At 42.0% G+C, this 15,214-nt stretch overlaps 2 protein-coding genes and 2 non-coding genes across 5 annotated transcripts in view; 3 read left to right on the forward strand and 1 right to left on the reverse strand.

Annotated features, from left to right (window-relative positions):
• Positions 1-14,579, forward strand: part of LOC128263138 (unconventional myosin-IXAa) — a 29,205-nt gene extending 14,626 nt beyond the window's left edge. The window contains exons 3-9 of one of the 2 annotated variants that reach the window (XM_052997864.1): positions 67-278; positions 7,015-7,313; positions 7,819-8,418; positions 9,263-9,967; positions 11,195-12,875; positions 12,936-13,093; positions 13,810-14,579. In XM_052997864.1, coding sequence (XP_052853824.1) covers positions 67-278; positions 7,015-7,313; positions 7,819-8,418; positions 9,263-9,967; positions 11,195-12,875; positions 12,936-13,093; positions 13,810-14,133 — 3,979 coding nt within the window. In that variant the 3' untranslated portion in view covers positions 14,134-14,579. Of the gene's footprint in view, positions 1-66; positions 279-1,271; positions 2,372-7,014; positions 7,314-7,818; positions 8,419-9,262; positions 9,968-11,194; positions 12,876-12,935; positions 13,094-13,809 lie in introns of those variants that run through there. The other variant, XM_052997865.1, reaches the window with a different exon arrangement.
• On the forward strand, positions 5,048-5,119 carry Trnad-guc (transfer RNA aspartic acid (anticodon GUC)). Its single transcript has one exon. It is a non-coding gene; the product is annotated as a tRNA-Asp (tRNA).
• On the reverse strand, positions 5,526-5,597 carry Trnad-guc (transfer RNA aspartic acid (anticodon GUC)). Its single transcript has one exon. It is a non-coding gene; the product is annotated as a tRNA-Asp (tRNA).
• On the forward strand, positions 5,931-6,636 carry LOC128263142 (uncharacterized). Its single transcript, XM_052997868.1, has one exon. It carries the CDS (start codon positions 6,031-6,033, stop codon positions 6,442-6,444), a length of 414 nt encoding a protein of 137 aa, XP_052853828.1. The 5' UTR covers positions 5,931-6,030; the 3' UTR covers positions 6,445-6,636.
• Positions 14,580-15,214: the final 635 nt, after the last annotated feature.

Consider the following 15,214-nt stretch of genomic DNA (forward strand, 5'->3'; position numbering starts at 1 on the left):
TTTTTACAGGGCTAGTAAAATTTTCTGATTTAATAAGTTTTATTATTTCGTATGGCTCATTTTCAGTTCAACAACGCCCTCACCAAAGCAAAGGAAAACCCCAACACCCGTTGTGGAATCCAAATCACCTCCAGGAAAATACAAAACGGAGGTGAAGGATCTTAGGTTGCACAGGACCAATGCTGTGGTGGAGAGGTTTTCCAAGTTTTCCGCCATTTACACACTGCCTGTGCCCAAGAGGAAGAAATCCTGCAACAAAACCACTGGCAACATAACAGGTAATTAAAAACGTTTAATATTTTTTTATTGGGTCAGTTAATTATATTTATAAAACCTCGGACATAGTAAAGGTGATTTTAAAACCAATCAAGGGTATAATTGAAAAAAAAATATATATTTTAAAACATAATTGTTAACAAGTATATTCCCCTGTGTGGAAAAATAAGTATACAAAATGGGTCTATTAACATTACATTTAAATCCAGCTCTAATATTAAAAACCTATCTGGTTATATTGAGGAACTAATACATTCTTAAATAAAACGTATATTAAGTAAATTTGTTTGTTGTTCCTATGGCTTTATGTAAAATATGGATTTATATGCCTGAATTGGCATTTTGAATATCCAACTGTTATTAATAAACAAGCAGTTAACAGTTATAAGTAGTGTAAACTGCTTGCTTCCAGGGCTGCCGTAGAAACGAACCGGTTATGTGACCGGTTATGCCGATAGCTCGTTCAGCTTGTAATCGACATCAGCCGCCAAGCAGTTCATAGTCCGAAAGCAGTAAAACCGTTTATTTAAAAATTAAATATTTATGTGATTTGAAAAGGTTCCATTTGAAAAGATTTGCTATTCATAATAATTATTGTAAAACGTGACATAGTACTTTGCCGAAACAAAGAACAACTCGTGTGAGCACTTTTGAGAATCAATTTGCATTTTCCCTGCAGTCTGTTTGGCGCTGTGGGAATTGCGAAATGCAGCAAGACATCAATCAATCGTCGCTAATTAACACGCGACCAGCAAATCGAGACGGACGGCGGGCGGAGGCCCAAACACTTGACCCCATATTTGAGCAACTGCACGCATCGCATCTCGCAAGGCAGAGCCTTCTTTGCCTTTTACCTGTTAGAAAAGTTACCTGCAAAGTGGGAGAGCATTTTAGCCAGAGAGTCGAGAGTTGAGAGTCGAGAGTGGAGAGTCGAGAGTGGAGAGTCGAGAAACGAGAGACCCAAGATCGAATTTGAGCCACGAACAATGGCAGATCACCTCAGTCTGCCGCTTGAGTTTGAATCGCTCGCATCGGGTGTTCGCGTTCGCGTTTGCATTTCCATTACCATTACCATTTCCTCACACAACAAACTCGAGCCAAGCGAAACGGTCGCATTCATTATAAAATCCAATTAAAGTTTATAATTTATCGGCGAAGAGGTCACGCGGCTGCTGGCAGAGAGTTGAAAGTGCCACCAGCGAATCCATCACATCGCAACGAATCGATCTGAAAAAAAAAAAACGCTAAAAAACTCCGTCTCAGTGTTGGTGTTGGTTGTTGGCTGGTGTGTACCTTGGAGGTATCGCGTCGAGGTATCTAAGCGCACATCTACACTGGGTCTGGACCTGGAGTTAAAGTTGGAAACTCGTTTTTCAAAACCAAAACGACGAACAAAAAAGTCTGCACAAAACGAGAAAATAAGCGCGGTCGCGAAGAAAACAACAACAACAACAACAACAGCAACAGCAACAACAGGGGGAGAAGAAAACCAAAAAAAGCACAATAATATAAAAGAAAAGCAAAAGCAGATCCAGAACCAAAAACACAGCCAAAACCAAAACCAAAACGAAAACCCGACGGATACCGAGGAGCCAAAGTGTGAGCCAGGCTCGCTGTGATTTGGTTTGGTTTTTGGCCGTCGCCGCCACTCGCCCTTCTGCATTCTTTTCGCTTGTTTACTTATTTTCGTGTGCTGTGCTGTGCTGTGCTGTGCTGTGCGGTGCGGTTGCTTCACTTGTTGCAGCTGCACATATATCCCTCTCCATATCCACGTATATATATATTTTTATGTGGGTACTCGCATATTCGGACTCGGATTCGGGTTCGGTTTGTATGCCATAGATACGGTGCCTGGCCTGCAAACCTGTTCCTCCGGCCACGACTGTTTGCCAGTGTGTAGTGCCGTGGTGTATTGTTGTGTGTTGTGGCAAGAGCCTGTATACGAAAAATACGGAGTTATTCAAATAAGAAAACCGTCGTCGTCCACACAAATGTTCAACAACGATGGCCACATTGGGCCTGTCAAAAGTCTTCATACTGGATAAATATTTCACCGAATTGCAAAAATTTTGGGAGACGGAGAAGAAGCTGCAGGGTAAGTAAGATGATGTCCCTGCGAATGGCAAGGAGGTTAGTCAATGGAAAGATAGGTCAATCCCTGAAGTTAAGTTTGGAAAATGTCAAACATTCTTTAGCAGAAACAACTTTCACGGTAGTTGCTTTGAAATAGTTTATTTGTAAATAGGGAAAATCAAAGTTATAAAAAATCTACCCACTGCATCCGAAAGTCTTAAACATAAGCCACTTATAAGGTTGGGCCAAGTTTGTTGCCTAAGTCTTTTAAACAGTTCCCTTAAGCCATTGATGTTAGGTTTAGATACTACAGCAGGGCTCTAAGAATCATTAAGGACTACCGAAACGCTTTACAACTAACGATAATCTCGGGATCTTAAGGTTTGTTGCTTAAGTCTTTTGATTACATGTTTAATTTATTAAGCTGCCAAAAACTAAAAGTCTACTTAAACCGTAAAGCTATTTTTGGTGCTTATTTGAGGAGTTTTTTGCTGACACATTCTAATCTGCACTTTATTTACATTTAAAAACTATCTATGTTCAACTATTTATATACTGAGTTAAATATCACTCTTGTTTAATTTGAACAGCTTTTAATTCGCTAAGACCTTCAGAAATTGAATGTACCAATTTGTATGATTACATTTTCACTGACCTTAATGGTCAAGCTATTTACTTGATTTCTTTTGTGAACTATCTGTCTAAAGTGTCAGTTGATTGGTTCTTGATTCTTGTCATAGCCATCTTGGGCTACTTGCTTATGTTTTTCAATCAACCTCCATGAGCATTCGCAGTCGATCGCGTTCATATTCATAACCATCGGCAATAACTACAAACCGAATCCGCTTATATGGGTACCTGGCTGTATGGGTGTCGCTTGCCTCTCGACTTGCAACATTTCATTTGTGCGACGCGACTGTTCCCCCTCCTCACTCTTTTTTCCAAAGACAGATAACTTGTGCTTGGCGACCAGTTTGGGCAACTTTGCTACTCGGTTCCAAGAAATTTTCTCGCCATCTCCAACTCCATTGACATGCAAAAAACCTTCTTTTACAGCCCAAAACATCGAGGAAATGCCAATAAAACTGAAAATTAATCACTTAGAAATATTTCAAACTTATTTTAATGGTGCTTTCGTTTGTGAAATTATTACCACTTAATTAATCTTTTATTCCAGAGGCCTAATAAAAGCCTGGTTTGTCGGTCACTAATTGGAAAAGGTCTAATCATCATACGAGCTCTTAAAAGACTCAAAATTGTTTGCAAGACTTCGATGGAAGGCTTTTCTGTACCTTTTTCTGTGGCTTTTGTCTTATATTGCTTGAGTGCAGCTTTGGGCAACAGAAAGCAAAAAAAAACCTTCTCTAAAACTGGTTTCCTCTGTCAGAGCTAAAGTCATCAATGATATTGTTTTTTCTGTATTTTGTCGACTATGATTTTGTTGTAAACTCAGCTCTGTCTCTCTGTTGTGGTTCAAAGATACCTCGGTGGAAGGCATACCTTCGCTGGTAGTACTCTTTTCCAAGATTTCCTCGTTTTTCACTAGCTAATTAGTTTTTTTTCCTAGATTGGACCGTAAAATTGGGTAGACTGGTTTCTCGAAGCATTGGCTTTATAAAATCTCGTTAGTTTGCCAGCTTTTTCGGGGTGTTTGGTTGTAACAATGACCTCTCGGCCCTGTTCTAAAAGTCTTTATAAATCATCAAGCATTAAAAGCTGGTCGTCGAGTCTCTTCATTGATCTTCTGTTCACATTTACACAAGACTTTTAAATTCTGTTTCCACCTGCCGCCAAATTTGTGTTTCATCTTTGCGCTTTCGGTGTCTCTATTTTTCTCAAACTTCGGCGAAATTGGTTCATTAACATTTTATGTAAATGTTTGCCATCCATATCTATTAAAATGACTTTTGCTGCTCCACCGGCACAAGCCTATCCGAACGATTCGCGTGCATAAATGCGTGTCAGCCTAAGAGAAATTAATCGGTGTGAATTGATTTTCGTTGTATTAAGTTGTTAATTAGATCTAAACAAATTCCTTTTCGCCATAATGAAGATTTTTAAGCAAAGAGCTTAAGTCTGAACCATAACTACATCTTTAAATACTTTATTTTTTTAAAGTTAGTTTTGGCATCTTTAAGATGCATTGTTAAAAAACATAAAAAAATTAAAAGCTATTGGGATGCACGAATGCCACCTATTAAGTTGTCTTGAAATGCTTGCAAATGTAAATACTAAACAAAAAGGAGGCTTTGTCAGCAGCCATCCTTTAAACTTAAAAAAGGTGCTGACTTGCCTTAGAGTTACTAAGGAATTGACCGCGAAACCAAGCTTATTTCTTAACCAGAAAACTGCATAACATTTTAGTCCTCGCTTGGCTTCCTTCCACATTAAGACTGAAAAGATAGATATCTGGCATCTCCAGTAGTCACATGACCAATACAGAAAGTACAATAAAAAAACCAACTAGCAACCTAAGAATCCAATAGACGAAAGCATATTTATAGTTCTCTCGCTCAAAAGAGGAGGTGAATATTTGTATATGAATATGTCGCCAAATAATGAGTCTTTATGTTACGAAAAGTTGCCAATCGAAGAGATCTATTATAATATCGATTTCTCTATAGCTTTGAATTTCACAAGACAACTATCACTATAACATAGATTCCTACATAGAACTATTGGCGCCCATCGTTCAACATCCTCGATAGTATAGTGGTTAGTATCCCCGCCTGTCACGCGGGAGACCGGGGTTCAATTCCCCGTCGGGGAGGCATGTTGCGATTTTTTTTTTTAAGTTTTTATCTTTTATTGCTTAAATATGAAACGATTTACAAGGAGTTTGTTACAAATCCTTAAAACATTGCCATTATTTACTTAACTACTGGATAATTCATTGAAATAACTGCCAGAATAATAAAAAGTGAGTTGCAAAATTGAATTCTTAATATTCTGTAGCTAAATTTTTTTTGTAATTATTTAGATTTTTTCATTTTTGTTACTAAAATAAAGTTTAGTAAGTTACTTAAGTATTGAAATTTCCCATAAAAAAATACAATGCGTATTGTAAGACTAATATATGCCTATTTCAGTTTTTAAATTTAGTTATATTTTCGTAACTAGCCTTGAGAAAAAACATAAAAATTAGGTAGAAAAAAAAAAAAAGTATTGATAATAATCTCCCCGACGGGGAATTGAACCCCGGTCTCCCGCGTGACAGGCGGGGATACTAACCACTATACTATCGAGGACGGTGAGCGGCGCGTGCCCAATGTTATATTTCATAATCGCTGCTTCACTTGTACCCTGTGTTGTGAAATATAGTTATTTTCTGCAGTTTATTTTCTTAATTCATACAATGGGAGTTTTTAAAATCTATTTTGAAGTTTAAATAAATATGTTTAACAATTTCTTAAAATCCAGAGGTGCACTCTTATAGAAGAATAAATATAGAAGTGTTTGCGGTTAAAATAAAGGCATTGGTAAGCCTTCATTTTAATCGCAAGCATTTAATTTTTAATTCGGCAAAGCCTACTTAGTTATATCTTTCGTTATTTATCACACAGCTCTTGAGTCAGCTGTCTAATGTTGGCCAGCCAACCTATAGTTATCTGCCAGTCTTATTGTTAGTTTTCACATTAAATACGTTCACTTTTAGTGTTTAATAGCATTAACATTTTCAAAATGATAAACGAACCTATCCCTGAGGTGGACATGAGGATTGTGGCCCAAAATGCAGAGCTTCAACGCCGAGCCATTCTAGGCTTCGCGCCCCGTATTGGATTGTCAATAGTGGACTACGACGATCTGGACAGGATTGACAATTTCTACCTGGAGTGTCAGAAGTTCCGTGACTATTACCGCGATCCGCACAACAAACTTCACAAGCCCTCGCGTTTCCGGCAGCATCAGGGAAAGTGCGGTATCAAGCTGGACCATAGTGTCCAGCACTTGACTCAGCCGATCCGATGGGTCGAGGAGCAGCGGCCCCTGGTCTATCCTCTTTCGAAGGACTCAGCCTTAAGGCTGGGCATGCCGATTCCTCCCATGATCAGTGGGCGATACGACAAGTCCTCTTCCTTGTCCTTTCTTTACTAGACCATGCATTTTCGATGCGTTCGCAGGAGGGCTGAGGTCCTCTGCGAGGACTTCTTTCAATCCAGCGGAAAGGCATCTGGTGGATCCAAAAGCGTTCGCAGAGCATCTGAGCTCCTCTGTCAACGTTTGGTCAAATTAAAATGGTCAACTAAATTGTTCTGTGCATATTTGATCATTTAAAATATAACCAATATAAATATATTGTTTGGAATGTTTTATGCATTTATTGGGCTCATATACATTTATTTAATAAGCTTAGGGTAAAGTCTCTAGTATTATATGAATAATATGAGTTGGTAAAAATATGTTGTTTTAATCTAATTTAATATTTTTTTGAAGGAAGCAAACAGATTGACAACAGAAACTTAATTTTAAACATGAATTTTCCTTACATTAAATAAAATAGATGTTTTTAAAATAGAAGCGGGAGTGGTTCGACGAATTGATTTTACATAGGGACTAAACTAACTAAATTTATTAAATTGAGTAAACAGTTCAACATCGACAAGCACCAAATTTGCCTAATACTATCAAAATTAAATATTCGAAACTGCATTTTATTTATTTTAGATGCATCTTCATCCAACGAGGCAGTTCATCTGCAGCAGCGGCTCAAGAGCTTGAGCACCGAGCTGGTTACCCTGCGAAATCGACTGCATGTGGGCCAAGGACCGGGTCCGAATCAGACGCCGAACCAGGGAAATGGCTCTCAATCCCACAGCTCCCCAGGTGGGGCCAATGCGGGTCCGAAGGCCAACAACTTTGACCTGAATGCCTCCAGTCCGAATCTTAACCTGAGTTCCAGCGGCGGAGGACTTTCCGCCAGCGCTGTGCAACAGCACACCAATGGACACCATACGGCATCGAAGGTAAGATAACTAACTTAAGCTTAACGTCCCAAAAAAGCGGTTGACTTCTGGCAAAAATTATTCATTAAAAAATGTATACTTTGGCCATTTTGCTAAATTAAAGTCCATAAACCAATTCAGTATAGTAACTTTCTAGAAACTTTGAAAGAAACCTAAAAAAGAATATTTCTTATAAAATAAAACATACAAGGTATCTCAAATTTATACATTATAATAATATAATATGATATAAGAAGTTTGTTATTATATTTTCTCTTCCGTACATTAAGATACATATTTACTTTTTTTTACCCGACTAACAGAACTTAACCTTCAGTAATGAGTGTATTTCAATCATCTTTCAACACCATAAATATAGTGACATAAGTTGTTATGCTTACAATCTAGTATTATCCTAGAAACTTTTTCAGAGATCTAAAAACATTAATTTCTTTTAAAATAAAAGTAATAATTTTAAAGTATACCTATTATAAAGATATTTTCATTTTTTTTTCCCATTAAACAGAATTATAACTTCAGCCAGACACTGCCATCAAACTCCGGGGGAGGAGGAGGAGGAGGCGCAGGAGGAGGTGGGGCTGTGGTGTCGTCGAGGAACACCTCCATTCCACACCCACTTCCGCACCAGCTGGGCGAGAAGCCGGGCCTGTCGCACCACCAGAGTGGCAGCGGACATGGCCAATCCACTGGGACACTGCCGCACTTGAGCAGCATGGGAAACATTCTGGGGCATGGTTCCCACTCTTCGCATGCCCCGGTCAACACCACCAACTGCAACTCCAACACGCTGCCCCTGCGCTCATCCAACTCGGGACACCTGGGCACAAATGGAGGCGGCGGTGGTCACCATCTAAGCCACGCCCACAGCCAGCAGTTGCCATTCATCCCGCTGCCGAAGCACGCCAATCCCTGCCAGAGTGTCAAGACGCTGCCCTTTGGATTCGGGTTTGCCGGTGGCCAGCAGAAGCTGCAGCAGCAGCAGCAGCAGCAGCTGGCCAACCCCCTGCCCAAGGACATGCAGGACCTCATCCACCTCTCCGGACCGCTCACCGAGCACGCCGTGATGCGAACGCTGCAGGCCCGCTTCAACGAGCAGCGGTACTTTGTGAGTATTAGCGGGATCCGCCTCTTCAAATCACTTCCATAGACCCCGAAGATCGGGAGCCACCACAAAGTAACCGGTCCCTGAGACGGGTCTTAAGCAATTATTGTGATAGTTTGCCATTAAAAACCAACTCCGTTTGCACTCAGCCCCAGATTACTTGCTAATTTCGACAATTACTCGTCGGTAGGCAAAGGAAGTCGATCTGGTCGACACGGGGAGGGTAAGATTGTAACCGGAGTTGCGGATGAGGTGTGAGCATATACATACCAGGTGGGACTTGGATCAAATCGGGTTTTGTTGGCAGCGTTTAAGCATCAAACATTGTCGGCTGTGCCTTTGCTAAAGTCTCATTAAAACAACTATAATCTTGAAGTTGATTAGATTTCAAAAATTGTTAACTTTATTCGTAGAGAAAATTTCAGATTCCAAAGACAATAAAAAAATAATATTAATAATGTAAAACACTTACTTAAAAAATACTAAGCTTTGTTTATAAATAATAGATATTTGCCAGTTTAAACTTTGAATTTGATTGAACATACATAAACATCTCTTAAAATCCATTGTTCTTTTGTTAAACATTGAAATGAGTTATAATATTAACGATTTAAAATAATCTACTAGTGAATTAAGCAAATGCAATAATGAGTTGTTTGTAATTTTGTTTATGAAATGTAATTTTTTCTAGAAATAACTATCAGATATCCTTTCAAATTGCTCGCTGACCTCGTTGCCTAAAGTATAATTCACTTCTTTTTTCCTCGAAATGATGAATTTAACTCGCAAAACTTTTGACTCATCCGGGTAATTAATGTACTGTCGTTTATCTTGCGCGGTGTTTCAGACGAACGTGGGTCCGATCTTGCTCTCCATCAATCCGTACCTGGATGTGGGCAACCCGCTGACCCTCACCTCCACCCGCGCCCTGCCGTTGGCCCCGCAGCTGCAGAAGATCGTCCAGGAGGCAGTGCGTCAGCAGAGCGAGACGGGCTATCCGCAGGCCATTATCCTATCGGGGACATCGGGAGCGGGCAAGACGGCCAATGCGATGCTGATGCTGCGCCAGCTATTCGCCATTGCCGGCGGAGGACCCGAGACGGATGCCTTCAAGCACCTGGCCGCTGCCTTCACGGTCCTCAGATCCCTGGGTTCGGCTAAGACCACCACCAACTCGGAGTCGAGTCGCATTGGACAGTTCATCGAGGTGCAGGTCACGGATGGGGCCCTCTACCGCACCAAGATCCACTGCTACTTCCTGGACCAGACGCGCGTCATCCGGCCGCTGCCCAAGGAGAAGAACTACCACATTTTCTACCAACTGCTGGCCGGTCTCAGTCGGGAGGAGCGCCAGAAGCTCCATCTGGATGGCTACTCGCCGGCCAATCTGCGCTACCTGCGAGGAGACACCGGCCAGAACGAGAAGGAGGATGCGGTGAGGTTCCAGGCGTGGAAGACCTGTCTCGGCATCCTGGGAATTCCATTTCTGGACGTGGTCCGTGTTCTGGCCGCCGTCTTGCTGCTCGGAAACGTCCAGTTCATCGATGGTGGGGTGAGTAGTAGTTTATAGTTTCTTTAAAAATGTATATTTATACCCCTGTAGAGGGTATTATACTGTATAAATAAAATTACAAAGTAAGAAAATGTAATATTTTCATAGTTAAAATATGTTTCTGAAAATGGCTTAAACACCTTCAATAGCAAAAAAGGAAATAATAAGAAAATTTAATATGTTTCATAATTAACATATATTTCTGAAAATAGCACAATATCTTTTAAAATATATTATACATTTATATTTAAATAGCAAGGAAATGAAATAGTAAGAAAATTAAATATGTTTTATTATTAACATATATTTCTGAAAATAGCTTCATTATCTTTCAAAATACATTATACATTTATAGTTAAATAGCAAGGAAATGAAATATGTTTCATATTTAACATATATTTCTAAAAATAGCTTCTCTGGTTCTTTAAGAAAAGAGCCATCTACAGCTCACTTTAGTGCACTACCGCCATCTATCGGAGATTTTTCTTTCTGTATAAGTTTGTTGTTAGTCTACAATTTCGCCGATGCTGACTTGGTGCTTTGGTTAGAGTGCTGGCTCTCGAATCCGTTTACGCGAGTTCGAATCACACTCCAGGCCTTTCGCCACATTTTAAAATTTCTTGCGCTGATGGTTTGTATTAATTTACAACAAGTGGTAATTTACGTCTGAAAAAACCCGTGTTTGACACTTGATTTTCTGAGCGAGAAATATTTTGGTTTCGTTTATTTTATTCAATTATTTTAAAACACATTAAGATTAATTACAATATGCATGTGTTTCAATTTTTATGCTAACCCCTTTTCATGTGTTTATAGGTCAACAAATTTTTAATCAATTTTAAATTTAAAGTTTGAATATGCTTCAGCCATTTTAAATATCCTTTTTTTTAAGTCTTTATCATAACGCTTTAAATCACTGTCTGGTTTTATCTTGCCAATTTGAATTTAAAGATTAAAACACGCTTTGAACCAAGCTGCACAGACATTTTATGTTAAAGATAATCTTTATTCTTTGTTATATTATTAAAAGCTTTGCTTTAATTTGCAATACTGAATTAAGCTATATTCAACTTATAAAATAACTTGGGCAGAATTGGTAAATTTTCGATAAAGAAAAGATTTTTTTAAGTTTTTTAGATTGGTTAGATTATTTAGATAATTTTGTACCCACCAATAAAGCCAATGTTTTATAATCATTACCTAATAAAGCATTTTCGTACTTCGCAGGGCCTCGAGGTGGACGTGAAGGGGGAGACGGAGCTGAACTCGGTGGCCAGTCTGCTGGGCGTACCGCCGGCAGCCCTCTTCCGCGGACTGACCACCCGCACCCACAACGTGCGCGGCCAGCTGGTGAAGTCCGTGTGCGGCGATGGCGATGCCAACATGACGCGCGACTGCCTGGCCAAGGCGCTCTACTGCCGCACAGTGGCCACCATAGTTCGGCGGGCCAACAGCCTGAAGCGCCTGGGATCCACGCTGGGCACGCTCAGCTCGGACTCGAACGAGTCGGTCCACAACCAGGCGGATGCCGCCTCGCAGCACGCCTCCACAATTGGCGGCGGCAATGCGGGCTCCAAATCAATGGCGGCCCTGAACAATGCGGTGCGCCATGCCACCGATGGCTTCATTGGGATTCTGGACATGTTCGGGTTCGAGGAGCCCTCGCCACAGGCACACCTGGAGCACCTGTGCATCAACCTGTGTGCGGAGACCATGCAGCATTTCTACAACACGCACATCTTCAAATCCTCGGTGGAGTCGTGCCGCGACGAGGGCATCGTGTGCGACACCGAGGTGGACTACGTGGACAATGTGCCCTGCATCGATCTGATATCCTCGCTGCGAACGGGTCTGCTCAGCATGCTGGACGCGGAGTGCTCGGTGCGGGGCACGGCGGAGAGCTATGTGGCCAAGCTGAAGGTGCAGCACCGCTGCTCCACCCGCCTGGAGACGAAACCCACCGCCGAACCGCATGATCCGCGCATGTTTCTCATCCGCCACTTTGCCGGACGGGTGGAGTACGATACCACCGACTTTTTGGACACCAATCGTGATGTGGTTCCGGACGATCTGGTGGCGGTGTTCTACAAGCACTCCTGCAACTTCGGCTTTGCCACCCATCTCTTTGGCTCCGAACTGAAGGCCCTGTATGCCCAGCAGCAGGCGCCGCGGGGTCTCAGCTTCCGGATCTCGCCCACCTCGCATTCTGATCTGCTGAACGGGGACGAGCCGGTGTCCACTTTGACGCAGGACTTCCACACCAGACTGGACAACCTGCTGCGGACCTTGGTGCATGCCAGGCCGCACTTTGTGCGCTGCATCCGCAGCAATGGCAACGAGGTGGCTGGCAGCTTTGATCGGGCCACGGTGGTGCGACAGATTCGATCCATGCAGGTCCTGGAGACGGTCAATCTGATGGCCAGTGGGTTTCCGCATCGCATGCGCTTCAAGCAGTTCAATGCCCGCTACCGGATGCTGGCCCCCTTCCGCCAGCTGCGACGCAGCGAGGACAAGGCTCTGGAGGACTGCCAGCTGATCCTGCAGTATGCCCTGGAACAGCCACCGGTGCTCGATGGCTCCGTGACCCTGGCCTGGGCGCCCGGCAAGCGGCATGTCTTCCTCAGCGAGGGCATTCGCCAGCACTTGGAGCACCTGCGAACGGAGATCCGGCACAAGAGTGCCACCCTGATGCAGGCCACCTGGCGCGGCTGGTGGTGGCGCAAGAAGGTGGGCAGTGGCGGCATCAAACGCTCCAGAGCAACCGCCGGCCACCACCCAGGACAGGCTGCAGTTGCTCCACTCCCGGCTGCCAAGACGAACACAGGCCACAATGCCAGTGCGCAGAGCAAGGCCGCATCCTCCACAATGGCCGCCTTGGCAGCGGTGGCAGCTGCTGCCCCCAGTTCAGGTGAGGATCCTCATGGCATGAATCCCGTTCCCCAACTAACCGAGTACTGTGTTTCCCAAGTGCCACGTCTTTCGGCCAAGACAACGGGCTTGGGCATCGGCGGCACAACGACCAGACCCCGACCACAACCCATCGCCGGAACTCCTCCGCCGGATCCGCATGAGAAGTGCGACCAGAAGATCATACAGCAAACCTGTAACCTCTTTGGACTGGATTTGGTAGGTGTATTTAAATATAGAAAGAAAATCCTAAACATACAGGACCACTTAGTTTTAGGGGCAAAGGTCATAAAAATTGTTTAAATTAAATTAAATGGTTTAAATGGATAATGGTTGTCGGTTCTTTTTAACTAGTACAACTATCTAAAAGTCAATAGCTCAAGTCTTAATTTTTCGTTTACCCAATAATGTTTTTTACTCCCTTAAGCAACTGGCTAGGCACAAAACAACATGCATCCTGCAATTTTTTAAAATATGTTTTAAGCTTTTTCACGACGTTTTAATTAAAGGAAATTCAAATAATTTAGAAAGACCTTTATCTTTAAAAAAAAACTTTGAAGCCAAGCTTACAACATTAGACAATTGTTAACCACTTTACCCAAAGTTAATAAGAATTTATAACACATTGTTAGTTCTAAATATCAACAACAATTATTAAGTTCTAGTTTGTAATCAGTCGTAACATTATATAAAGTATAATTGTTTCGCTTTTCCTTTGAATATGTCATTTTAATTTTTGTTGTCTCTTGTTATCTTTAACATGTCATTATCAATTAACAATGAGAAACTCTTAAATTCCAATTGGTAACTTAAAAAGATATTTTCATTGATGTTATAAGCCACCAGCCTTTTACCTATACAATAGAGAGAGATGTTGTAATAAACTACAGTTTGCTTAACTATATTTAAATGCCCAACATTTCTATATTGAACAGGAACGTCCGCCGCCGGTGCCGCCGTCCCGCTGCTACACGATCAGCGGCAACTCGAAGCTGGGCTATCCGCAGAGCCGGGTCATGAAGACGAACTTCCCCGAGGAGGGCCAGTCGGAGGCGCTGCAGCTGAAGAAGGGCGAGGCGGTGACCGTGGTGAGTGCGTCCACCGGGCGGGGCCACCTGCTGGTGGAGCACAAGGGCCAGAGCTTCCACGTGCCGTTCCAGTACATGGAGCTGATGACTTCGGAGGCAGCGGGTGGCGGAACCAGCCTGGCTCCTCCGATTCCCATTCCGGCTGGCCAGGCCAATGGTGTAAAAATTTGACAAAATCAACGGAATATCATTTCATAATAATATCTTTAATATATGCCCACTGCTCCAAGACTGTACATATTTAGCTTGGTAGATTAAGAAACCACCAATTACTTTTCTAAGAAAGCGCATGCAAACTGAGGTGCTATAATTGGCCCTGGATTTACGTAGTATTATTATTGTCGTGTTTATATGTATAAACGCCAATCAACAGGTTGTAGTTTCGCATCCATACCCACAAGTGCCAATCGAATAAGTTCTTCCATCTATTTCATAAGTATTTTACATGTTACTGAGATTACTTTATTCGCCGTTAAAGGTCAACACTCTGAGTAATTAATTAAGATTCAACATTACCATTCAACTTATATTTGCATTAGTTTAAGAATTTCGTATTTTCATTGACTAAGATTCATTCCGTCATTTAAATAAACGAAGCATGCATTGATATATTTAAAGCTATAGTTTTATTAGGTAATTTTTCCGACAAATGTGCGACAAAATGCTTAACTCTTAAAATGATTACGATTGGGCCAAGTTGCAGAACCAAAGTATAAAGCGAAGCTGAACCGCATATGTATCAAACCTGAACCTCAATATTGTTTTGCAAACCCATACATTCGATATATCAGATCTATTGCTTATGAAGTTTTAAGTTATTAATTCGAAAGTTCTTGCACAGCGGCAATATTCAATCCTATATGAAGATCCGTTGGGGCCATTTAAAGACGTTGTATTTGACCCGAACTGACTTGGATTCTGTTGAATTCGGATTTAAGGCATTCATGAATGTCTGAACCTGTACGCCACTTTGGAGGAGCTGATCACCGACAATTACAACACACTGTACGCTTTTCTGTCTCATTTGATTGATACACCGCAAATTGCCACTCCAAAAAGCATTTTCTGGGCTTGGTGGATCTCGCTTTTCAATGATGGAAGAGGGGGGATATTCCAGGTCAACCTTCGCCGGCTGAGTAGAGATGACTCCGATCTATCTGCCAAAATCAGACAGATCTGGAGGAGCTTCATCTGCTGTTGATACGGGAGCTGCCAATCCCCACCGGATTGTGGCATATTATAGCTCACTGTC

This window comes from Drosophila gunungcola, unplaced genomic scaffold, assembly GCF_025200985.1.
Source record: "Drosophila gunungcola strain Sukarami unplaced genomic scaffold, Dgunungcola_SK_2 000001F, whole genome shotgun sequence".
Taxonomy (NCBI): Eukaryota; Metazoa; Arthropoda; class Insecta; order Diptera; family Drosophilidae; genus Drosophila; species Drosophila gunungcola.